The sequence below is a fragment of the Uranotaenia lowii genome, chromosome 2, assembly GCF_029784155.1.
Source record: "Uranotaenia lowii strain MFRU-FL chromosome 2, ASM2978415v1, whole genome shotgun sequence".
Lineage (NCBI taxonomy): Eukaryota > Metazoa > Arthropoda > Insecta > Diptera > Culicidae > Uranotaenia > Uranotaenia lowii.
This window is the reverse complement of record NC_073692.1, coordinates 74,272,842-74,298,396: the sequence shown is the minus strand read 5'-3', so window position 1 is coordinate 74,298,396 and position 25,555 is coordinate 74,272,842. Positions and strand designations below refer to the sequence as shown.

The 25,555-nt window shown below is 34.6% G+C and overlaps 1 protein-coding gene across 3 annotated transcripts in view; it reads right to left on the bottom strand.

Moving 5' to 3' along the window:
- The window catches only part of LOC129747761 (pseudouridylate synthase RPUSD2-like), a 716,686-nt gene that overhangs the window by 55,860 nt on the left and 635,271 nt on the right, over window positions 1-25,555 (bottom strand). For all 3 annotated transcript variants that reach the window (XM_055742110.1, XM_055742108.1, XM_055742109.1), the window contains one exon: window positions 23,014-23,234. In XM_055742110.1, the coding sequence (XP_055598085.1) occupies window positions 23,014-23,234 (221 nt within the window). The remainder of the gene's footprint in view (window positions 1-23,013; window positions 23,235-25,555) is intronic.

Sequence of the window (25,555 nt, the reverse complement as noted above, 5' to 3'; positions counted from 1 at the left end):
TTGATTTCAACACCTTCTTGAGTAACTGGTCTGGTCTGGAACCTCGAGCAGCACTGATTGCTTCTTCATATGACCGTAAGTAGCGCCAACACAAAGCAGTCGACTATGTGCGCGTTCGGCTAAAATCCCGAATCCCGAGTCGATGGGTGGTGATAAAGAAACAGCAGGGAGAGGCATAGAACATCGATAGAACATCCAGCGGTCGAACGACGGAGCACGCATAGTGAAGGCTATTTGGTCACGTCCACCATGGTGTAATTGGCTAACGTGCCGTTGTACTGAAGAGGAAATTGCGGGTTCAAGTCCTGCCGGTAGACATTGTATCTTTTTCGAGAAATTTATTATATTTAGGGGAAAGTCGGGTAAGACGGACACCCTAAGGTAGAATCGCAATAGAAATCAGATATCTATTGCTATTTTCATCGCAGTTTTCGTGCAGATTTGCAGTTTGATTGTTTGCTATCGCATTAACCATTGGAATTAGTAAAATTTTCTTCATCAAGACTGTTTTTAAAGCTATCTGAAAATTGCTTGCATTATACATTTTTAAAAAATGGTCGGTTAAAACGGACACTGCTCAGAAAAGATACATTTTGCCACAAAAATTGCTGTAAAAGTAGATATTTCTGTGAGTAAAGTTTTTGAAAATGTTATTAAACCAAAATGGAACCAACTGGTCCGAGTCCAGAAGCGAAACAGTGTGGTTTCGGAATTCCTTATTTTATAGGCACTTTCTTCACCGGTGATCCAGTTTTTACAGTTTTTGTGGCCTGTTTGAGGTGGTGAGAGCGTTACGACCGACAATTGCTCTTGTTAAGGTCCTCTTAAGGCATATGGAGGATCAAACCGATGAAAAATTTAAAATACTTGGAGTTCGTGAATGTGTCTTTGTATATTGGTTACGTTACAAGGATTTCAACTTTATATATTTTGTAAAAATCTGTTGAGAAACAAAAAAGGTATACAGGTTTAAGTCAGAAGTGACAAATTGACTCCTATACAGTACCATTCATAATTGTATAGAAATTGAAGGCACGCACACTGTCACTTCGACTTTGAACTTCTATAACTTTTTACTCTGATGATATTTTTGATCAAATTTTCTGCGTCAGATAGATCAACTATCACACTATTATATCACAAAATTTGAGCTTTATGGAGTTCGTGTGGCCTGAGATACAGTTTTTCTATGAAAATCAGACTTTTCAGACTTTCACCATTCAAACTGCAATATCTCAGAAACTACGCTACATATTTTATTGAAATTTTGCAGACTGATTGTTGAAATATTAATTTCGCTAGTCTAAAGTTTTTGTAAAGATTTATCGATGGAATCAAAAGTTACGCGAGTTACAATATTCCACGCATGAACCTAAAAATGCGATTTCTATAAAATTTTGGACGATTCATGAGAGCAATATTGTTTCCATCCACAAATCAGTCAAAAAATATCTGGCGAAAGCAATGAAAAAAGAAAAAATTGAATAAATGATCAATTTGTGTTTTAAAATCAGAATCTCGCGATATTGTTTTGATTGTGTGGTTGAAATACATTTATTGGTTGTTAAACATAAAATAGGATTTTCCTATGGAAACATTCGTCCAAAATTCTATAGAAATCGCATTTCTAGGTTCATGCCTGAAATATTGTACCTCCAGTAACTTTTAATCCCATCAATAGCACTTTTCAAAAACTTCAGACGTGCTAGCTTTATATTTCAACAATCAGTCTGCAAAATTTCATTAAAGAATGTAACGTAGATTCTGAAATATTGCAGTTTGAATGAGAAAAGTTCAAAAAGTTCGATTTTCGTAGAATAACTGTATCTCAGGCCAAAAAAACTCCGTAAAGCTCAATTTTTTTGTTATTATTGTGTGATAGTTGATCTATCTAACGCAGAAAATTCGATCAAAAAGTATCATCAGAGTAAAAAGTTATGGAAGTTCAAAGTCGAAGGGGCAGTGTGCGTGCTTCCAATTTCTTTACAATTATGAACGGTACTGTAGATGTTTTACAGATAAAAAAATCTGATATTAATAAAAGTATATGCATCTGTTGAAAATCAGTTGAAAACTGTTCATTGGATGTATTTTTCTGATCCTACTTTTGAATTAAAGAGGTCGTATTAGGAAATTTTAAGTTGAGAAATCAAAAAAGTATTTTAAGTCTGAATGTTCCCTCTCCAAGAAAATTAAGTCTGTTGATACAAATTATCTTATTTTATGGAAAAAACCTTAAGTTCAAATTTATTAATTTTTAAACTTGTCGAGCAGGACGTTTTTCACTTCCATTGAACAAAACCTTTCCAAAAATTCTGACTTTCTGTGATTTTAATAAAAAATTCTGTGACGGTTTTCTGTGCTGCTTCTTCCATTGATTTAACTCAAAAATTATGTCCAATTGCGTCTTTTTTACATTTCACTAAAGAAAAATCAATGAACATTACCAATTTTATCTCATTTTTCCAATTCAAAGAGATTTATCCAAAATTAATATTGATCTAAAAGTTGAGTTTCGGAAAAAAACGTCCAAATTTTGAAAATTCTGTGAAACCTGTGGATATTCCTAAAATTCTGCGTTCTGTGACACAGATTCTGTGATGAAAATTGGCTCAAAATTCTGTGAAATTATAGTTACAACCCTCTATTGAAAAGAAACAGCATCTCCTTGAAGTAGGTGTTCATCTGAAGAATTCATTAGCGTCATAAGACAATCTTATTGAATTTCAAAAAAAATTCTTATGACGCTAGTTCATAAGAAAATCTTTTGGCATACATAGAAGTATTTTTCTGAGTGTATAAAATTTGTACAAAAACTATAATTTTGTGACGTGAATTCACTCATTTGGGGTGTTGTTACTTATCAAAATAGCAAAAGATTTGATTGATTGATTGAAGTGCGTTTATTTGGGAGTGTGCCGTGCGCCAAGTGATTAAGCACCCTTACAACAGATTTGAATAGAGTTTAGTTTTTCAGAATCGTCTCGTTATTTTCCAAGAAGATCTTGATTTGATGAGTTAGAAAATGTCAGAAAATGTTTGAGATTTTTTAATTCACGTACGAGAGTCAGCGGCTTTGGCGTAGTGGTTAAAGCTCAAGTCTTCTACGCCAAGGTTCGTGAGATCGAATCCCGGTCATGGCATACATAGTACACTTTCTGTGGTCTAGTGGTTTTAAGATTTGTAAAATGCTAGCCGTCATAGCTATGTGTGTGTGTGCTGATTTTTTTAAAGTAAATTTCTCAGCTTGATACATCAAACTTAATTACTGGAGCTTCATTAATGGAAAATCGATAAAGCCTTCGTCCATGGATCATTTTCCAGATATAAAATGGAATGAAATATGGATAAATTCCGACTCCAAATTGATATCCAGCACTGATCGATCGATCATGTTTATACTATTCAGCGATCTTATTCCAAATGAAGGAAAATTCAGAGCTTACAACATCGGGAATCTACAAGATAGGAACTGCTCAGAATGCTCACAGGAGGACAGCAACGAACACAGAATAAAAAAAAATGCACCACTCCGAAAAAACTATGGAATTGGCTAGAAACTGTTCTGAGAACAAATTTGAAGTTGGTCATCGATAAAACTGAAGATTTGTTAAGTTTGAGGTTAAATAGTAACGATAAATCCTTGAAAACAGGTGTATGGTTGGTTATTCGTACGAATAATATCATTATCAGAAGATACCCTAACAGTAACGTGTTTGAGTAGAGGAAAGAAATTATCGAATGGAGAAAGAAAAAATAAGGAGTAAGTTTTAAAAGAATTTGGAAATATTTAGGTTATTTTTTATCTTTCAAATGCATTTGTAGTGTGAACTGGAAATTTCTTAGTTTTGGTTAAAATGTTTTAAACTTAAATTTTTTTGGAATGTGTCAACTCAATATGGATTTCAGCTTTATATATTTTATTCAAATCAGTTGAGAAACCAAACAGACATATCGATTTAAGTCAGAAGTGACAAATTGAGTCTTTTAGATGCTTTACAGATAAAAAAAAATCTGGGATGGACAAGTGTATATGCATCTGTTGAAATCAGTTGAAAAATGTTCGTTGAATGTATTTTCCTGATTCTACTTTTGAATCAAAGAGGTCGTGTTAGGCAATTTTTAGTTGAGACATCAAAAATGTATTGGAAGTCTGAATGTTCCCTTAAATAGTTTATTTTTGAAGAGCCACCCTTTTCCAAGATAATTGAGTCTGTTGATAAAATTTTTTCTCATTTTATGAAAAAAGACCCAAAGTTCAAATTTATTTTTTTTAAACTTGCCGAGTCCGGAAGTATTTCATTTCCATTGAACAAAATATTTCCAAACATCGAGAAAAGTCTGTTTTTTACAGTCAACGAGGGAGAAGTTTACTTTCTTCGAAATGTTTTAGAAATTTTTTTGCGTGGTTGTTTTTGGATTAAAAATTACTTCTTAAACATTCTGGACGATGGATTGTTCGACAATTTTATAGCATGACCTGCAACTTTTCGTGGAGCAATTCGGTTTTCCACGTGTGAGCTGCTTCCAATATGGCATTGAAGCCTTGAAATTGGCTCGTTTTGTACGTCAGTAAATACGTCAATATTTGAACACCATTGATTATTTTCAGAAGCAGGTTAGGAATCCTTCGAAAAACAAACCTTCAGAAACCTGAATTAATAGGCGTCGCAACACAAGCATACACTACATATCGGCTATAACCAAAAATGGTTATAGCCGATACTTGAATTGATATATGTTGCTATTTTTAGGACAGACAACATGACAATTTGATCTGATTTTAGGTTATGAATTTTACTATTGAACTATCTCCATGAAATTTGAATTAAATTCTGTTATATTTATTTTTTATTTTAGATACTTTGCCTGAATTCTTCATATTACTTCCCAATAGTCATGAGAAAAATGTTTATTCTGCTCATACTAAGTGATGGATAGTTGAATTTTTTTTTAATATATATCTGGGAATTTATTCTAAACCAGAGTTTTTGGGTAGTGATAGTGTTAATAAATAAATTGTGAATTGAATTATGCATTTGACAGATCTAATTAGCCATTGCATTTTCGATTAGTTGATTAAAGATATCTGATTATTTAAATATAATATAACGAACTTTTAACAGTTTCATTGTATGTTTAAAATATAATATGTTCTCTGAGACAGCATATGAAAAAAAAAATGGTTCATATGAGCCCCCGTGAAAAATCAATCCGGCCCTGTGTTTGATTGATTAGATTTGATACTATACACGGAAAATAATAAAAAAAGGTGAAATGTACGTAGATCGCCAGGTGAACGCTCGTGAAAATCAAAAAGGTAAAAAATCAAAAGGTTCTACCTCTTCGAGATGAAACTCACCTCTTAGCGAGGTAAAGTTTACCTGAAATAAGCTAAAAAAAAGGTACAATTCACCGAGAAAAAATCCAAAAAAAAGTACCTTCTACCTCTTCAAGGTAAAGCTTACCTCGGAGCGAGGTAAAGTGTTTCTGGACTGAGCCAAATTGAAAGGTACCATTCACCTAGCATAAAGGTAGTTATTTGCCAGAGCTGTTTAGTGAGGTTAAGCAGTTTATTTATCAGAAAAAATTTGCATCCTTGTGCTATGTATAAAAAGCACAGTATATAAAAATGTAGCCATAAGTTTCATTTAGTTATAGTAGTTGCCCAGATAAGCTTCGAAGTACTCCCGGAATCATTCTGGAACATCCACAGCTAATATTAACCACCAGCTGGGTAGATAAGTCGAACGGAGAATGTATGTGCTGGAGGATACGGTGGTCATGGTTTCACGTAAAGACATGGAGAAAGTAGCGTTGGTGGAACAGTCAACAAAAATTAAAGGAAGTTTACCGAGCTGGATTGGTGAAAAGACGAACATTATTCCCAAACAATAGTCCAAACCAATAATCATATATTATAAGGTAACAACACCCTTTAACTTGAATAAAAATCAAATTTTAAATGAATGTGTGTCTTTGTTTTATTTGAATTGCATTGGTGCCCAACCAGTAAAGCTAGCATTTACCTTTTAAATAGGTGTATAGAAAAAAGATTAAAATTTATCTTTTTAATCAGTGAATGGAAAACCGGTAGTATGTACCTTTTCGGTTATTTAACCCGAAGAAGGAAAAATTTACCTTTTCCCGAGGTGATAAAAAGAAGGTACAATTCGCCTTTTTGCGAGGTGAACGAAAAAAAGTAAAATTTACCTCGAATAAGGGGTGGAAAATACCACCCCCGTTACTTGGTAAATTTTACATTATTTTTTTTATTCTCCTCGTATGAGAAAGTTGAGAGTATTTCAAAAAGTACGGCAACTTTATTGTTCTCCTGTATAGGTATGTAAGTACATAGCTTTTTCTAGTCTAAACAGTTTTTGAATCCTCGGATGAATAATACAGACGTTTTTGAAAAGTTAATTATTTATTGGAAAGTCTCTCGAATCCAACATTTTTGCAGTATTTTTAAAACGCGTTACATCGCTAAATTAGCTGAAAGGATTACCTAGAGTATTTTTTTTTCCAATAGTAGCTTCTGTGTGCTCACATTTCAGCAACCTGACCGAAGATTAACCTTTGAGTAGCTAGGGTGAATGTACCCGAACTTGGCCCCTAAGGCGTGGTTGACTATATTTCCCATGATTGCAGTCTTCCTGTAATATGTACCTTCAAAAGTCCTTCGACAAATATGATTGCTTACTGGCCTGAAATGTAGTAAAAATATGTTCTTGCTTTAAAGCGGTGGATAATTTGAGATAAATCTGATCAAACTATTGATTGAAATGCTCCTTATTGTGGCCCCCGTTCCTAATTGTGGCCCTTTATGAGTTCCTTAAATTGGCCGCCTCTAGAAGAAATTTTCCTCACTAATACAACAACAGCCCCCACGAATTCGTTGATAATATCCTGGAAGGAAGCACAACAATGTTCTGGTTGTTTTCAAAAAGTCGAAAGTACAAACTGTCAATCATTTTTTAGAATTGATATTTGCATGCAGAATTATAATCTTACGTAAAAAAGTTTCACTTGTTTGTTTCAGTTTTTGCTGTGTTTAAAATTTCTTTTATCAGAATGACGATCTAGAACAAATAGGTTCTAAAATATTTCATTGGTTAACATAAATATGTTTATTAACCGAGCAAACATATCGTTTGTTCAATTTTTTAAAATGAAATCATGATAGATCTGTTTCCATTGAAGTTAACATACGATAGTGAATGTTCATATTTTTTTATTCCACTCCCATAAAAGGAGGAGAAACAATTTAAAAACCATTATGACCGAGGCAAGGAGCAAGCTAAAGCTAAAACTCAAGTAAGCGAACGATTCTTTGAATCATACATATTTAAAATGTCGCCCTTAGGAATTTTCTAGCAATCGTTTGCGTACACCCGGATAGCAAAACAAGACAAACTATCGCTCACTCCAGCCAGCCTGATAGAAATAGATTGCATCTCACTTGTTCGTTTGGGAACTATAGTCAATGGAAGCGAACAGCAAATTTAAAAGCTAGGTGAAATTCAAGCTGCATCCCACTCGCACTCATGCAAAATCATCACCCAAACTCGGCAGCGCTTCCTTCGCATATTCCTTTCCTACGGGAAACAAACGTCGTCACCTCTGCTGATGCACAGTGATCCATAATATAAAACAATGTTGGTCAAATATTATTTTTGAATTCACTTGAAATTGAAAACAATAAAATTTAGCTCCTAATAACATAGTTTTTCAACATTGTAATGTAATTACTTTTTTTAATAAACATAATATTTAGAATGTCATAATTTGAACTTTGTCACCGTTCCTTTCAAAGCGACACATATGCAGCACATGTTCATCTCCAGCACAAATAAAATTAAATCAAAATACGTTGAACCTTATTTCCAAATGTAGATTTTTTTGGGTATGGATAAAGTAACTTCAAGGTTGAGATCCAAGATATCGATTCGGATCCGGATCCGGTTGATTTCGTGCTCAGAAGTAAACTTTGTTGAGAGGAAAAGTTCTGGAAATTTACCAAAGATTTTACAATTCCTACTAAGATGCCAAATACGCTTGAGAAACAAATAAATTGATTATAATCCAAAATACATTTATGGTATTTTTAAGTTATTAAAATCATTCTTTTTACTTTCGACCGGCTTTTAAATTTCCAGACCACTGTGCACTAACGGCCGACGATTCGGTCGCCGGCTGCTGGCTACCGTCTGCCTGCTGATTTCGTTCTCACACATACATACAAACCTCAATTAGTGGAATTTCATGCCAAGATTAGGCGAAAAAAATGTTTATATTTTCTTCAATTTTAGATAAAATATGTACGTTGTTTGGAATAGGTTATAATTTTATATTTTTTGCCACGTTTTGCTGTAACCATCGGTATTTTTTAGTAATTTTTTCATAGGGAAGTGTGTTTTTAAAATCGATCCGAAGAAGGCAGATGCACTAGCAAGGTAGGTTCATTTCAGATTTGCTGCGAAAATCGTAATTTTACTTCCAGTTTGTCATGGGAAAAAAAATTATTACGCAGTTATTTGGATTCAATTGCGGAAAAATGCTATGCAGAATGTAGACAAATGCGATTTTCTTTTATGTTTGATTTATTTTATATTTTTAAGCATATGTTTGACATATAAATTACCAAAATGCATTTTGGCATGCCAAGATAAGGAGCATGCCAAATTAAGGCTCACTTACCCTATTTAGATATCCTTTCGTGAGAATGAAATTCGATTCTTTTTTCGAAACAACCCTTTTTCCTACAGAATTGGGCTTTTATACTATCCCAAAAAATATCGGGGTGAACGGTTGTTCCGGGTTCAATTAGGGGCAACATGTATTGGATTTTTATCGAGATAATTAAATTACCCATACCCTCAAGAAGTCACGCGTAGACGCACCCATTACAAGTGGAGAGGATTCCCTCAAGGATTGAGTGAATGTTGGCGTCGCCAACTGGTCCATCTGAGCTCCATTCCCGGTGGGATATTTTTTTTCTATTTCCTCTCTCTCTAGCATCCACACTTACTTTGCTCTCATTGGATGCCAGCAGCGATAGGCCAGGCCTCCAGAGGGGTCACACATGTTGCTCCGGAATCATGCTGGAATAAGCTTTTATCCCGGCATGTCTTCCGGTCTGCCGGGGAGGCAAAATGCCGGCAGGGATCAAGCGAGAGGTCATCTGGTTCCATTCAACTCCTATATATCCGTATTCCTACAATTTTGCTGCTCCGGCATTTTCCCATCGTCACCCATATTGACTTCGGATGGAACCGGTAATTGTTTGGCGCTGTGATGGAGGCTTGCTGCGGAAAACTCATGAGGGTCATCGTCAAAGTGTTGTTGGTTTTATTTATCAGGGAGCCACATCATGTAGCAATAATCGTAAAACGAAAGCCGTGTTAATGTAATACGGCTATGAGGTCATCGTTGAGTTAAGTAAAATATGTAGTAATCTATCAGCGAGGGGTCTGGTTCATTGTAACATCTTTTTTCGTTGGTATGAGATTTGATGAGTTTATCGAATGAGGTTAGTTATACGTATTTTCACTTATGGGGCCGGAGTTCAATCATATCGTATGCCACATTTCTTGTTAATAATGACTTATGTTCTATTTATAAGCATTCGAAACTTTCCGAAAATTTCCGAAGTGCACCAATTAAACATGACAGGTTTCACATGAATATATTTTTGGAAAGAAAGAAATTCTAACCTGTTCGTCATCATCACCCGGTGACACATGATACAAAAAGTTTCGTGTCAGTTACCGTGAATGGTGGAGTTCCTTCCCGAGTGAAGCACCAGTCTTTAACCTTTCTTCGATCCTGTTTTGTTTGGGTCTTCTTTTTTTGTCGGCTTCACCTCAAGCATTCGGCTTCAGTCTTCTCGATTCATTCAACCCGTAGTCAGTAGTGGGTAGAAGGAACCTCGTCAGATTCAATTAGTCATGCCCTGGGTGGAACCAATTAGATCTGGCGGTCTGGCCATTTCTGCCAACGAGACCTGACAACTGACTGATGGAACATTAATTGATTCTTGCAGAGATTCAGTACCCTTTTTCTGTTTTTCTGGGGAAGCATCCTCTGAGATGGAATGACAGCGAATCCTATTTCAGGCATTTTTTTTTGCAAATATTAAGAATTAAAACATGTTTACATATGATAAAACCCATGAAAGTGTTTAAGTGTCTCTAATCAAGCCAAAAAAATATGATAAAACCAACTGGTTTTATTGTTGTTGTTATCATTGTTTATAATATGAATAAATTTTTGTTTGAAATGCTTCAGCGAGTTCTTTTTTTCACGCATCGCCAAATGAGAGTTTCACCATTCCTTAGATACCTTTTACATGCGCAAAATGTGAAGTTTAAAGCTTTTGACATGGATTTTACGACTGCATATGCAATATGTGCGTTTATTTTTAATCTTATCGAGGAAGCAAAACCAAATTTGGCAGTATTCTGTCAAGCTTGTCCGGATATCTTACTTTTACAATTTGTATAAATAAAAATTTATCGTCCAAATGGAAATTTTTGAGCTAACTTTTTCTTTTGAATCTTCAACACGATGTGCCTAAATAAAACAATAACAGTTTTTTTTTGTTTTATGTTTTCATTTTCCCTTTGAATAATACGTGCACAGATTCAAAAATTTAATTTTTAATTGTAATTGAAATTCAAATTCCCGAATTTTTCCAAGTGATTTAGAAAAAAGCCTCGATATTTAGATATTCTATATTTTAGTATCGCTTTTTCCCCGATTCATATCCCTAACATTCCGAAAATTAAAAATTAAACAATTCGAAAATTAAATGTGTATTTTAACGCAAGCAGGTTTTGGCTCTGAATGAAAATAACAACGAGTTTCCTGGAGTATTTAACTAGTCCCCAACCTGCGGTGTTTAAAATCATCACTGTGTTTAAATGAGTGAAAAGTTTAACGTTTCAAATTTTTTAAAAAATATTCTTGGTTGACTTTTGCAATTTCGACTTTTTGAAACGAAAGCTTGTTCTGTGCCTCCTTTCCATCCGAATTTCATCAGTATTTTCAAAAGCCTTTTTTTTTGTATGAGTAAGGCCCGGTATCCCATCGTCGCATCAACCTTTACGCTCAGCTCATGTCATTCTGTCAGTGGCCTTATGTTCAGAATAGCCATAGATTCTGTTAACTGTCAATTGAGCATTTTTAGTAAAGATCTATTTCACATTGCTGGTGGCCAAGAATTCGATCATCGATCATCGAAACGGCAAAAAAATGGTACGACGGCCAAGGAATAAGAATACCACAGTGAGCACTTTACTGGAATTTTTTCCCATTAATGAATGGTCTATAAGAAAACATATTTTTGTAGAAATTTTAGCAAGTTAGCAAGAAATTTTAGCAAGTTAGCAAGAAATTTCATTTAAGGATGTTCTATGGCGCGCCTAACGGAAAGGTTGGAATGTCGAAAAAAGTGTCAACCATGCCTTAGGCGCCAAGCTCGGGTACATTTACCTTATTGGCTTTGAAAAAGTAAAATCGGTACTCGTGACTAGCTAAAAGTGCTGTTAATAACGGTTTTTGGTTCCGGTATTACCGGTCTTACTATCCCTTACTATCCCTTTCTAAAATAAAAAATTTTCGGTTTTGGAAATCTTTTTAAAATTGTGATTTCAAATAATTCACTCAAATGACGAAATTAGATTAAAAACTCAAAAATTCAGATTCTTATGTGAGATTCATAATTAACACTATACTGCAGGGATGAGAAACGCGCGGCCCAAGAAGGTTTTCTGAAATTGATTTCAATTTCTAGACTTTTACTATAGATTGTTCATGGGAGTTATTAAGAAAACAGTAGCGAAATCATGTCCTCCATATGATATGATATGAAGCTTTTGGGAACAACCATAAATTTCCTCCTAGCTACAAAACGTCAAAGATTGATCTGGCATCACGAATTATCATGAAATACAAGTCCATAAAATACTAAAAAGAATTGAAGCACTTGGGATCAGAGGAGTGCAAGCGACGTGCAATAGTGTGCGTTCCTTTGCGCCACCTTAGTAAAAGTGTACCTGATAGTTTTGAGATCATAGTAGATAGTTTTGCTTCAAAGTTGTGAAAGTTGAAGTTGAGCGACTTTTCATATATTTTTCGAATTCGAGCAGATATAATTCAATCGAAAAAGTATTCAAAAAAAATATTACAAAATCTGAGTTTTGCACTGTACATTGTACATTGAAACATGAAGAATCGTGAGGTATACTTAACTCAAAATTGATGATTTTGGCACTTGCACCCCTCTGATCCTGAGGGCCTCAATTATTTGTCAAAGACTTCATCAAACCTGCACTTCACTTGATTGTATTTTAAGTTGTCCTACAACCATTCAAATTTTTTACCTTTTTTTTACTATTTGAAGCTTTTATTGAGTTCTTCTAAATTAAAAATCCTTTAAATCGGATCGGAAAAGTAAAAAAAAATCGTGAGGCTATGAAACAGGCATTCCAAAACTTTACCTGTACATATCCGGATTAGGCATATCTGGTCGATTTTTTGAAAAAAATCTGGTAAAAATCGGGCATTTGACTTCAAATCTTCCCATTCAACAACCTCACAATATTCGGGTAAATTTAACCTAAATTTAAGTAGGGGAGAGTGGGGTATCGTGGGCCATGGCGAAACGTGGGCCACTTTTAATATCTCAGTTGTGTGTTGAGATAAAAATCTCAAACCAACTGTCATCGTGCGTGAGCATATATTTCTATATGTTGTTGACTTAAATACGCATCATAAGCTTCTTTATTAAGCTAAAAAATTTTAGAAAAATTTACTTACATAATTGAAAAAACACCTGCTAATTGCATCGATGGAGAACCTAAAGTACATAACAAAAATATGCTCATACGCTTATGATCTTAGTTTTGTCATGATCTTTCACGTGGAAAAGGAATTTTTGATGAAACATCAATATGTCACACAAACGTAACCAATTTGCAAATCATAGCTTGTGAGGAATCGTGGGCCACACATCTTGAATCACCAATATTTTTATGTTTTTATACACATTCAGAACTTAAAATTCGTTTTCCTATCTGTAAAGTTTTCTAATGCCAAATGAAGAGTTATGAAAAATATTTTGTCCATCCTATATAAGAAATTTTGCCAAAACGTTCGCGAGCCAGGTTTTGGAATCTATTCGATCATACACAGCTCTATTTTTTATTTCATCATCTGAAATTGCTTTAAAATAATGAAATGAATCTTGAAATAACAGTTTTGGGTCAACTCATAAACTTTGCATGTTATTTGGTCAAATTGGATTTAGTGGCCCACGATTCCCCACTATTTTATCAAAATCCAAAAAATATTGCTTTTTTAAAAACAGTCATAATTTGGGGAAAATAACTTTCAAAAAAAATACCTTAGGATACCTTGAAAATGTAGAAGACCATACCATTTTTTATTTTCATTTAATCTTTTAGAATAAAGAAGTTATGGAACAACGAAAAAAAGTGGCCCATGATTCCCCACTATCCCATACTACTCGAACCAATTCAGAGAAAGTTGAATTCAGTAACTTGAAATTCAAATGTTTCTTTCAAACTCGTAGATTGAATTCTAGATAATAATTCTAGAAATTCTTTTCTGCAACCATATCTACATCATAATCAATCATAATTTAATTTGAATTTTGGCTAAATATCGCGACTAATGTGAGTAGATGCGGGCGAAATTCGGGCAGACTTCCATCAAATTCGTACGTTCGGGCTCGACTGTATTTGTCTCGAATGTATTTCTTGAATATCCGGGAATAAACCGGACAATCTGGATTGTTTACTTTATAGCTACAGATGAGAATGAGCATCTCTAAGTTCAATTGTGATTTTTTTTAAACCTCTTTCAAAGATAATGTAAATATTTATGTCCTTGATTTATTGGCTTGATTCGTTTGCACTGAAATATTGACAAAACTTGAAACCATTAACTAATGAAATATTTTTGTTTCGAAAAATCATGCCAAACATTGATATATTAAGTCATTTTAGGAATGGATATTGGTAATTCACATTATCGATGTCACTAAATTTCCATATATTAGCCATAGAAATTCTATTTCTGCAGTGACTTTTTATTTATATAAAAAAACCCCCTAGGTTATTGTTAAAAAAAATCAAGAACTAGGAATTAAAACTGTGAATTAGATTTTTCAACAAAATTTGCTTCCTAATCCTTAAAATTATGGAAAATTCAAATTTTTCCGAATATCCCGATGCAATGATCTTATTCAGAACTTAAAATTTAAAATGTTAATAGAAAATTTCCCAAAAATATGAACGGAAAATAAAAATTAAAATCAATAAACGCTAAGAGGACAGCGATATCCAATTAAAAAAAAGTCTGAACACTAGTTATCGCTGGAGACTTTCAAATGGAAGCACCACCAACTTTTATAGAGTAAGGTGGGGTATAAGTTCGAGTCGGGTAAAAGTACGTTTTGAAATTATCCCAAACCGAGAACAGTAAAATTCAAAACTCTGACGTGGATTGATTAAGATTTGGACTGCCTACATCCAGACGTAATTTTTATTCGTAAAAGTTGAAAATACTCCGAAAAATGAGGAAAAGTAGCTTTTTGCATAAATGTTGTAATATTAAAAAAAAGGCAAACATTTTTGAGCAATCAAAATTCTGGTTTTCGATGGAAGTTCGATGGAACCACTATCAAATGCCGAAGAAAGAATTTCATGAAAAAGTCTCTTTTTTTCACAATAACCGGGAAATCATAAGAAACCTGGAAGGTGCAAAAGTACGAACTGCCAATGGGGAAAAAGTACGAATGATATACAGGGTCCACTAAAGTAAATCTGAACGGAAAGTTTAAACTTTTTTTAAAAAATGTCCTGAAAACATCAGCGCACATTTTTTTTCTTACAAAAACTTGCTCGCGCGAAAAATTGCTCAAATACGATGAGAACTGAATTTCGTAAACCTGTTAAATAAGTACAATTAGCGAAGAACTTCAAATTCGCGCAAGTTGTTCACTCGTGTATAGAATTTGTATCAGAAGCGAACACAAAAGCTGCTGCTGTAAACAAAGATTGATACAAAATAATTTTCCTCTTGACTTCATGCAGAATTGTGGAATTTGGAATGGTCGTACTTTTACCCCACATCATTCGAACTTTTGCCCCAGAATTGGGGTAAAAGTACGTTTCGATAGCAGTTAGGCATTTTCACTTCTGCTAGCAAATGTGTTAATCGACTATCTTCGTATTTTTTTAGAAGAGAGATAAAAGTCCAAGAAATCAAATGCTGTTCTCCGTTTTTTGGAAAAACAACTGCGAAATTTTCTAAAAATAGGATAGCACTAAGGTCGTACTTTTACCCCACCATACTCTAAGTGGTAAAAGACTTTCAAAAATTAGCACTTTTGTAAAAAAAAAGCAATGCCAATGAAGTCTCTTTTTAGAAGAACGAATAATTTCAAAGAAGTTAAAATCAATAAAAAAAATATTCAAAAATAACCTTAAAAACTTACTAATAATAATTGATTTCGCACCAGTCGGTGAACAGTGGACAAAAGCAAAAAAAAAAATCTAATTCATGCTAATGTGCAATTTATCATTCAAATGTATTGGTGAGAGATTGAAACATCTTAATCATGTGTAAGTTTGCCATTTTAGCTTTTTGTTTTGCTATACGGATACCTTGAAGTTGGTGTGTCAAGTTCAAGGTTGTTTTGGAAACTTTTTGCGTAAAACATTGCGAAGAAAAAAACCTCATCGGGTTTGTATATCTTCGACTGGAAAATTAATTTTTTGCGTTACAAAAATGGATTCAGGTATATAGAATATTCTGCAGTATAAATTTGATGAAAAAAAGTTTTTGATCGGCAACAACACCTGTTTAAATCCAAAGTTTTTTTTTCCGTTTTATCTAAAACTTAAAATATGTTTGAGTTGTTCCGTTAAAATTTGTGCCAAAAGACGTCATTACCATTTTATGCTCAAATTTGCATTTTTATGGGAAACCATCAGTACTCACAAATTGAAAAATTATCGAATTTTGGAATGTTGTGGATAAAAAAAAGAAATTGACGAAGTTTCGATTATTTATCATTAAAATTTGCGCCAGGTTGCTGCTGAATTCAGATCTTTTTATTTCTGCTACCTACAAGAAAGACTTTAAATTCAAATAACAAATTTCCAAAGCACGATACCCTGCTTCTTCCGTTTTTTAAAGATACAGATTTTGAAAATTATGACAAATCTCCTTAAAACTGTTTTTTTTGTTTCCTTTATCTTCTCACTTACTTCTTACTTACTTATAAAAACATTGAACATTTGATTAAATACATACTACTGCAACATATCACATTTCTAGATTAAAATCGGTTAAAATGATATTCTCGTAAATCAAAACTGCGGTACTTCCGTGCACCCATGGTAAAAAAAAACCTACACAGAAGGATCCCATCATCAAAAAAAAGATGGCTAACATTTTCTCATCATAATTCACCATAAAAACACAAAGAGTTGTCAAAAACAAACTTTTTATTGCTTTTGTCCATGGCTTGTATGAGATCACCGCACTGTGTTGTGGTCCGACTCAAATTAAAAACGGTAACGGTAAAAATTTGAAACTCAAATTGGCCCGTTTTTTCAACAGGTTGCTCACCCCTGCTTCACTGCACACAAGCCTATGGGGGTCTGGATAATCGGCCAATGGCCGTCAGGCCTTAAGATATAAAGTCAAAAGTCACTAGACCGAATGGGTCAACAGGTCAAAACATGTACTGCCGAATAAGACATGTTAGGCTGATAAGACATCAATGACGCTTGCCTGCTTGTTAAACCGAATGGTCGCTTTACCGAATGGTTGCTAGGCCGAATGAACGTTAGGTCGAATGGTCGAATTGGTGCTAGACCGATTAGACATTCTTTAACACTAATCTGTATGGATGCTGGAAATGTTACCAGATCTAAATGGATCTGAATTGCTAGGCCGAATGATCGTTAGGCAGAATGGTTGTTAGGGTCGATAGGTTGAAAGTTTGCTTCGCCGAATTGCCGTTAGGTTGAATTAGGTTGAATGACCGTCTTAACACTAAACATACCGACACTTTGTATATACCTATTCATACCGCGAGCGGTCAAATGACGGTTTACACTCTTTTCGCTAAAACTTTCTTGTTTCTCAACCGATTTCTTCAAAATTTATAGTTTTGAAAAGCCTATAATGTGACTCAAATATGTTTCTAAGACAGTTTTCAGCTACAATCAATAGTTTCAAAGTTATTTTAGGTCCAAAAACTTTTTTATGAAAAAACATGCTTCAGGAAAATAGCTATAAATCAGTTATTTAGTGCTCGAAAAAAAATTTCACTTAGTGCCTGAGAAAGCTGAAGTTAGAAGCTATATGCTGCACATACGGAAATTTTTATCAATTTTTTTTTAAGATCATGCCCACAAAAAATGTAAAAAAAGTTGTGTAAAACCCGTACTTTCCAATCAATCAACCTCCAAAGCTGTTCCTGTTACAGTAGAAAAATTTCAAAAAATTAATTGGAAAGTTGACGTAATTTGTCACATTTTGGCATCTTTAGATTTTGTGAAATACGAAATACATAATTTATGACGAATTTTCAAAGGTTGCTGTTTTTCGAACATTTCATCAATTCGGATTTTTGATTCAATTCCTACATCTAAATTCAGCTTTGCACTGGATTTTGAGTATGTTATCGTAAGGTTTTAGCAAAAAAATTATATGCAAAAGAAAGAAAATTTCATACCGGTTCTAGTGACGTAACTACGTTGGCGGTGCGATGCTTGACAAAAATATAATAAATATATTTCTGAAAGTAAAACCAGAAAATTTGAGCGAATGCTCGTTTGTTTTTTCGTTTCCTTTCATCCGTCTTCGTGTGCAAAATAGCTTTGAGATATTACCACCCACTGCGCCCGTCTGCCAAGCAAGAATATGCGCTGACTTTTCAAGATTCAGAAACTACTTCACTGTTTTATTTATCATATTTTTGTCAAGCATTGCACCGCCAATGCAGTTACACCACTAGAACCGGTATGAAATTAGCTTTCTTTTGCATATAGTTTTATTGCCTAAACCTTACGTTAAAGTACTCAAACTCCAGTGCAAAGCTGAGCTTAGGTGTAGGAATGGTCTCAGAAAATCCAAATTGATTAAAAGTTCGAAAAACAGCTACCTTTGAAAATTCGACATAAATTATGTATTTCGTATTTCACAAAATCTAAAGATGCCAAAATGTGACAAATTACGTCCCCTTTCCAATTCACTTTTTAAATTTTCTTTACTGTAACAGGAACAGCTTTGGCGGTTGATTGATTGAAAAGTATGGGTTTTACACAACTTTTTTACATTTTTTGTGGGCATGATTTAAAAAAAAAAATTGATAAAAATTTCCGTATGTGCAGCATATAGCTTCTAACTTCAGCTTTCTCAGGCACTGAGTGAAATTTTTTTTGAGCACTAAATAACAGATTTATAGCTATTTTCCTGAAGCATGTTTTTTCATAAAAAATTTTTTGGACTTGGAATAACTTTGAAATTATTAATGGTAGCTGAAAACTGTCTGAGAAACATATTTGAGTTACATTATAGGCTTTTCAAAACTATAAATTTTAAAGAAATTGGTTGAGAAACAAGAAAGTTTTAGCGAAAACAGTGTAAACCGTCATTTGACCGCTCGCGGTATGAATAGGTATACCACATGCGTTATTCAAAAACCACAATACTTAGAAAAAAATTAAAAACGCAAAAATACTTGCATTTTGAAAATAAAAATAGTCCTATCGTTAATTTGGCGAAAAAAAATTATATAAGGCGTAATCATCCTTCAAAGTTTAAAAACCGTCATTTGACCGCCTCCGGTACGTTTAGTGTTAATGGTCGTTAGGCCGAATAAACAGTCGGCCGAAGGATTATTGCTTAGGCTGATGTAAGACTGATTAGACATTAGACGTAAGACCGAATAGTTTCTAGGCCGAATGGTCGGTACGCCAACCACTCCAAGACACCAGCCTAAATAAATGCTGGATGTCAAATGGGCATTAGCTCGAATGCTAGTAAGGCTTTCGGCATCCAGCATTCAACCAGACTAGTATCAAAGAATGTAGAATCGGCCTAACGACCTTGCGTCTTTTCAGCTTGATAACCATCGACCTTATGACCCATTCGGCCTAGTGGCTTATTCGGCCTGAAATCCCATCCGGCCTAACGTTCATCGGACGAATGACTTACGGCCGAATGGCCTTCGGCCTACCTTCTTTTGGCCGAATGATCCATCCAGCTTCAAGCACGAGAGGGCTTCGAATTTGGTTTTCGAATTCTATAATTTGCTTTCAAGATCAGATTTGAATATATGATCCAGATAGAAACTACAGATATAAAATCTGTTTTTAAGATTCGTTTCAAATACTTGCCTTTGTGAAGCTGAGGTTTTTAAAATGTTTTAATGTAAGTGGAACGCTGTGCTGCGTAATGTCTTAAATGACCAATATCAGGGTGGCCACTCAAAATCAATTTTTGATTTCCCGCATTTTTCCCGTTTTTTTCCCGCATGGTCTCACGAAATTCCCGATTTTATACAACAGAAAACCAAACAAATTTCCGAATATTGATTTTTGAAACCATATAAACGAAAAGCTATTAAGCTTTCTTTTAGTGGTAAAATGATCTTTAAATGGTTTTTGTTTTAGTTATGTTAACCAATTCATTCCTTTTTCGATTCGCTAATAAGTTCCATCTAAAAAATGTCCAATCGTTGTGTTTTTCTTCGATATTCCGAAATTATGTTTTTATTGAAGGTATTGCATATAATTGTCCGAATTTGTCCTTAATTTTATCGGCACAAGCTCAACTTAAGTGTTGTTTGTCAACAAGTGCTTCTAGACACAGGTCTAAACGTTTGTTGGCAATATCTAGATAGTGTGCAATCACATCTGGATTAATGCACGATAAATACCGAGTGATGAGATAATACAAGGGAGATCGTATAGCCATTTTATACAAAAAATCCACAGTTAAACGAACGACAGCTATTTCTGAATACAAGGATATCCTTGTCGGAAACATGATCAGACTCTTTTGCTTTCTTAATTGCCGATTTAGTTGAGAATCCGATTTCTACGCTTCCAGGAAGTAGAAGATTTATTTTTGAGAGTTCAATTCCAATAAGTGTTTTTGATTTTACGTTAAGTCGTTCAGGCTTTACAACTTTCTTCATCAATGCTCTTACAAGCCCGGTTAAATCATCGAAGAGAAACGAAACCATCAGTGCTTCTGTCTAATACTCGTTTAAAAAGGACTCAACAGTTGAAGCGGCCGTAAAAAAAACTCAATTTTGGTCCCAGCAAATTATCACCTACAGCTTTAGCAACAATGTCGAATACCTTCGACCAGGAAATCGATGGAAACTCCGCTTAAAATTTGAATGGTTTTCCTTAATCTTTTTATCCTCATGTTTTTTTTACCTCGTCGACAAACCATTTGAAGTACGGTAGCATTTTGGCAGCACGTTCATTTTCCACCCACCGAACATCACAAAATTTAACGGAAATAAAGTTGAACCCGTTACTGCAGTATAATCTGCCCTTCTAAGTGGAATATTTTTGAACAGACCCCTCAAAAATTCATCCAAACTTTTCCTCAGTCCCTCCTTGAACGAGTTATGTACAGTGTGAAGTTCAATGGTGAGAATCTCGTACGCCGGATTCAAAACAAGTTCTTGAACCTTGCTAGTTAGTTCCTTGACCATTCTGCAATTTACCAATACTCCATGGAACACTGGATCACTTGTTTCAGTAGATCAGGATTTTTCGAAAAACATAGTTTCACGCCATTCAGCCATTCGAGCGCGTCGTCGTTAAGAATGTAGAAACAATAGTACCTTGTTGTTCAGATAGGTTCAACTAGGTTTGTGTTTTGATTCCAGAAGCGCACACCAATATCCATTTGCTGCTTCTGCACAACCTTATTTAACGTTTCGTCAAATCCTAATACTAACTCGCTCAATTCTGTAGTAAAATGAAAACTTCAATTAAAAAAATAGGATGCAATACTGTGTGGAATAAAATAGCTTATTTTTGTTCTTCCCATTTCTATTCGATTAGCAATCTGACTGTGCGGGAACATCGTTTTGTTGTTCAATGAAGCAAGTTCAAACTAATCGAAACCGATCCAGCTCGGCAGGAGGATTCGTTTCGACCTGGTAGAAATCGGTCGAAGCCAATTGGCAAGAGATCACCAGTAAATCTATTTCCACTTGTTTCAACTTTCGACTAAACTTCATTGAACAGACTTTCACTGAGCCAAAAATTCCCGACTTTTTGAAAAAATTCCCGGCTTTTTCCCGCTTTTTTCCCGTTGGATTTCAATTCCCGTCTTTTTCCCGCTTTTCCCGTTTTTCCCGAATGGGTGGCCACCCTGCAATATGTGATTAACGAAAAAAAAGACAGCCTTCTTAAAGCAAACTGTTGATGCTACAATGCCTAGTGCTGAGTTGTGTAATCTTAAAAACTTTGTGATTCTGAGCTTTGTTGTTGCCTCAACTATGATTCTTATTGGCAAAATACTTTTAAACAGGCAACTTTTGACAGCTTTTGGGGCTCCGAAAATTGTTTTATGATCGGATTCTTACAGAACGTAAATCAGATTTCATCTATATATATAAAAAGCAATTTCTGTATGTTTGTTTGTTTGTTTGTTTGTTTGTTTGTTTGTTTGTTTGTCCACTATAGGCTCAGCCATCTTAAGAGATAGAGAGCTGAAATTTGGCATGGATACTTATCAGGACCAGGAAGGATGAAAAATGTTTTTAGATTTTCGGTTGACCCCTTCTGAAGGGGGTCGTCCATAGAAGACAAATATTGTTTTCGCGATATTGACGTTACTTTTCGTCGGATCGTGTTGAAAATTTGCACATGAGTGTTTTGAAAGACGAGCAATCGATTTCAGGTGTCAAATTTTGTGTAAGGGGTCAGCCAAAGGGGTCGTCCATATTAACTGTTCGCTGGTTTTGCGATATTGACGTTATTATACATCGTATTCAGATGAAAATTGGTACACGATAGTTTTGAGTGACGTGAAATCGATTTGAGGTATCAAATTCAGTGTAAGGGGCCGCCAAAATGGGTCGTCCATTTTAAATTTTCAGTATCTTAGTGATATTGACGTTTTTATACATCGGATTGGGGTGAAAATTTGCACATAGGAGTTATTAGGGACAAACAACTGATTTCACTAAACCAAACTAAAATCAGGGGTCGGCCAAAGGGGTCGTCCATATTAACTATTCATTGTTGATGCGATATTGTCGTTATTATACATCGGATTCAGACGAAAATTGATACACGAGAATTTTGAGAGATGAGTAATGGATTTCAGGTATTAAATTCAGTATAAGGGGCCGGCAAAGGGGGTCGTCCATATAAACCTTTCAATATTTTTGCAATGTCGTCGTAATTTTTCATCGGATTGGGATGAAAATTTGCACACGATAGTTTTCAAGGACGAGCAACCAATTTCAGATGTCAAATATTTTGCCAGGGGTTGACGAAAGGGGTCGTCCATATAGATTAATTGTTCACTGTTTTTAGCAATATTGACGTTATTATGCAACGGATTGCTTTGAAAATTGGCACACGGGAGTTTTGAGGGAAGGGCAATCGATTTCAGATATCAATAAGAAGCCTCGAAAAGGGGTTTAACTTTTTGGCAATAATTGTGTTGTTATGCAACGATTGAGTCGAAATTTATACACGTGGTGTTTGATTCCTGATTTCAAATTTAGTAGCAGACGACAGACGAAGTGATTGTCCAATATTTTTGCAATTATTACTTAACAATGAATTTGGAAAATGCTTGGCAATTGACTTTCATACAAACTTTTCATGACATATTCCAAGTTGAAAGCGAAACGGAGTTCGTATGGGATCAGCTAGTTTGGTATAAAAAATTACAGCTAACAAATTCAAGATACTAAATACTCACTCCGGGAACTCGCCCTCGACCCGGCAGATGTACTCCTTCTGCACCTGCCGGTTCCGGATCTGGTGCTCCATCTGGCGCGCCTTCTTGGGACTCCGCCCGAACAGCAACAGGCCGGAGGTCAGCCGGTCCAGCCGATGAATCGTCCTGAGGTTCTTCAGGTTGTACTCCTTGGCCAGGATGAACACAACCGTATTGTGCCGATAGCGACCGCAAGGATGAACCTGGTGTGAGATGGAGGATTCGTTCGTTCGTTCGTTCGAAGATTTATACACGATATTTACGGGACGAGCGGGAAGAAACAAACGGAAAATTGAAATGAATAAACATTTTAAGATAGAGGATCTGCTCTTTCTCTCTCTCTTTTTCTGTTTTTTTCTTCTTTTTTTTCAACTGTTGGCTTGTTGCTGGTTTTTGCGGAAAAGGAAATGATATTTGCATATCTGATTACACTGTTGGTAGATGTTTAGTTTGAATAATTTTATGCTAATTATTTCCTATAGAGATAGAAAGATAAAAATAAGGGAAAAAACGAGAGTAGGAAAAAACACAATCAAACGAGAAAGAAAAAAAAGTTAAGGGAAAAAACGTGAAGCTGCGGACTCGGAAATGGCAAGCAGTTAGTGGTTCTCTTCCTGCTTTCGTCGAAAGAAAGTTAGAATCAACAAGGCAGGGCTTTTGGAGCCAGCAGGAAAGAACGCAACCATTGCAGGGTTAATTAATCACGAAAGGTAAGCGACATCGAGAAATGGGCAAAAGGCTCATGAAGAGAGAAAAGGGAGGAGGGAGGAAACAATTATTTAAAAAACATGAAAAAAGTTTAGGATCGAAACAGATAGGATAATGAGCTATGAAAAAACGAGGACAGTTCTGGAACGATTTAGTATTGTTAAATGAGGGTTACTTGAGTGAGGTTAGGTTATATTTGTTTGTTTGTTTGGTCGGTATAATTTTACAATTTTTATCTGTACAATAGGTATAAAAAAGATTTTTTTTTCAAAAGAAATATTTAAGGTAGTTTTAACTTAAAGAAATTGGAGCCATACTGAAACTTTAAAAATTTTGCAACTAACATTATGTTCATTGAACAGTTTTAGATTTCCCTGAACGGTAAGGTAAAGCTGAAAACTTTCATCGAAAAAAAAACAGTTCGAAAGCAGTCGAAGCTTTTGGATTTGCAATTGTGCCAAGCCTAAATTAAATCGATGAAACATCCATCAGCCGAGCCTTTCTGCACAAAAAGGCTGCCAACAAAATGACAGCTGCAGACAGGAGAGGGCCAAAAACTATGACATTTGCATCGTACCATCATTCCGATATGGAACGGATTATTGGCTCTCGGTTGACTGGATTTGGGTACTCAACCCTTTTCGAGGTGGGGGTGAAGTCGAAGGGTTTTTGTTATTCCGTTAGTTCCAGAAGGGAAAAATTCACGATTGATGGATTTTACAATGGCACGCAACTTTGTACCGAAATGGAACGGATATTGGGAACTGCTTCGGGATGTATTTTGCTGTTTTTTTTTCTCTTTCAGACATTTGCCTGGATTGTAAATGGGTTTTCCGATATGATACATTCACTTTACGTTTTTGGGCACATCGCAATTTATTTCCACATGGTCTGGTTCGTGATTATTGTGCCAACGATGTGCTACAAACAATGTTCGGGATTGTTTTTTTTTTGGCAAAAAATATAGCTTAGAGAGATATTAAAAAGTTTCAAATAACTTAAATGGATAAAAGGTATAAAGATACCTTAAAGAATGGTTAAAACACAGCCCAATCGAGTAAAAATCAAGAAAAAATCCTGAAAAATTTGCAATTTTCGATTATTTATTAGGCCATTTGTCATTTTAATCAGTTTCAAAACTTTTAATTTTTTAGAATTATGTATAACCAATTTGGAAAATTTTACGATTTTCAATATCTGGGGCAATTGGGACGATTTTGATTCTAAAACTTTATTTGGCAGCTTTGACAATATTGACAATTTTGACAATTTAAACAATTATGAAAATTTTAACAATTTTGACAATTTAGACAATTTTGACTATTTTCACAATTTCGACAATTTTGACAATTTTGACAATTTTGACAATTTTGACAATTTTGACAATTTTGACAATTTTGACAATTTTGACAATTTTGACAATTTTGACAATTTTGACAATTTTGATAATTTTGACAATTTTGACAATTTTGACAATTTTGACAATTTTGACAATTTTGACAATTTTGATAATTTTGACAATTTTGACAATTTTGACAATTTTGACAATTTTGACAATTTTGACAATTTTGACAATTTTGACAATTTTGACAATTTTGACAATTTTGACAATTTTGACAATTTTGACAATTTTGACAATTTTGACAATTTTGACAATTTTGACAATTTTGACAATTTTGACAATTTTGACAATTTTGACAATTTTGACAATTTTGACAATTTTGATAATTTTGACAATTTTGACAATTTTGACAATTTTGACAATTTTGACAATTTTGACAATTTTGACAATTTTGACAATTTTGACAATTTTGAC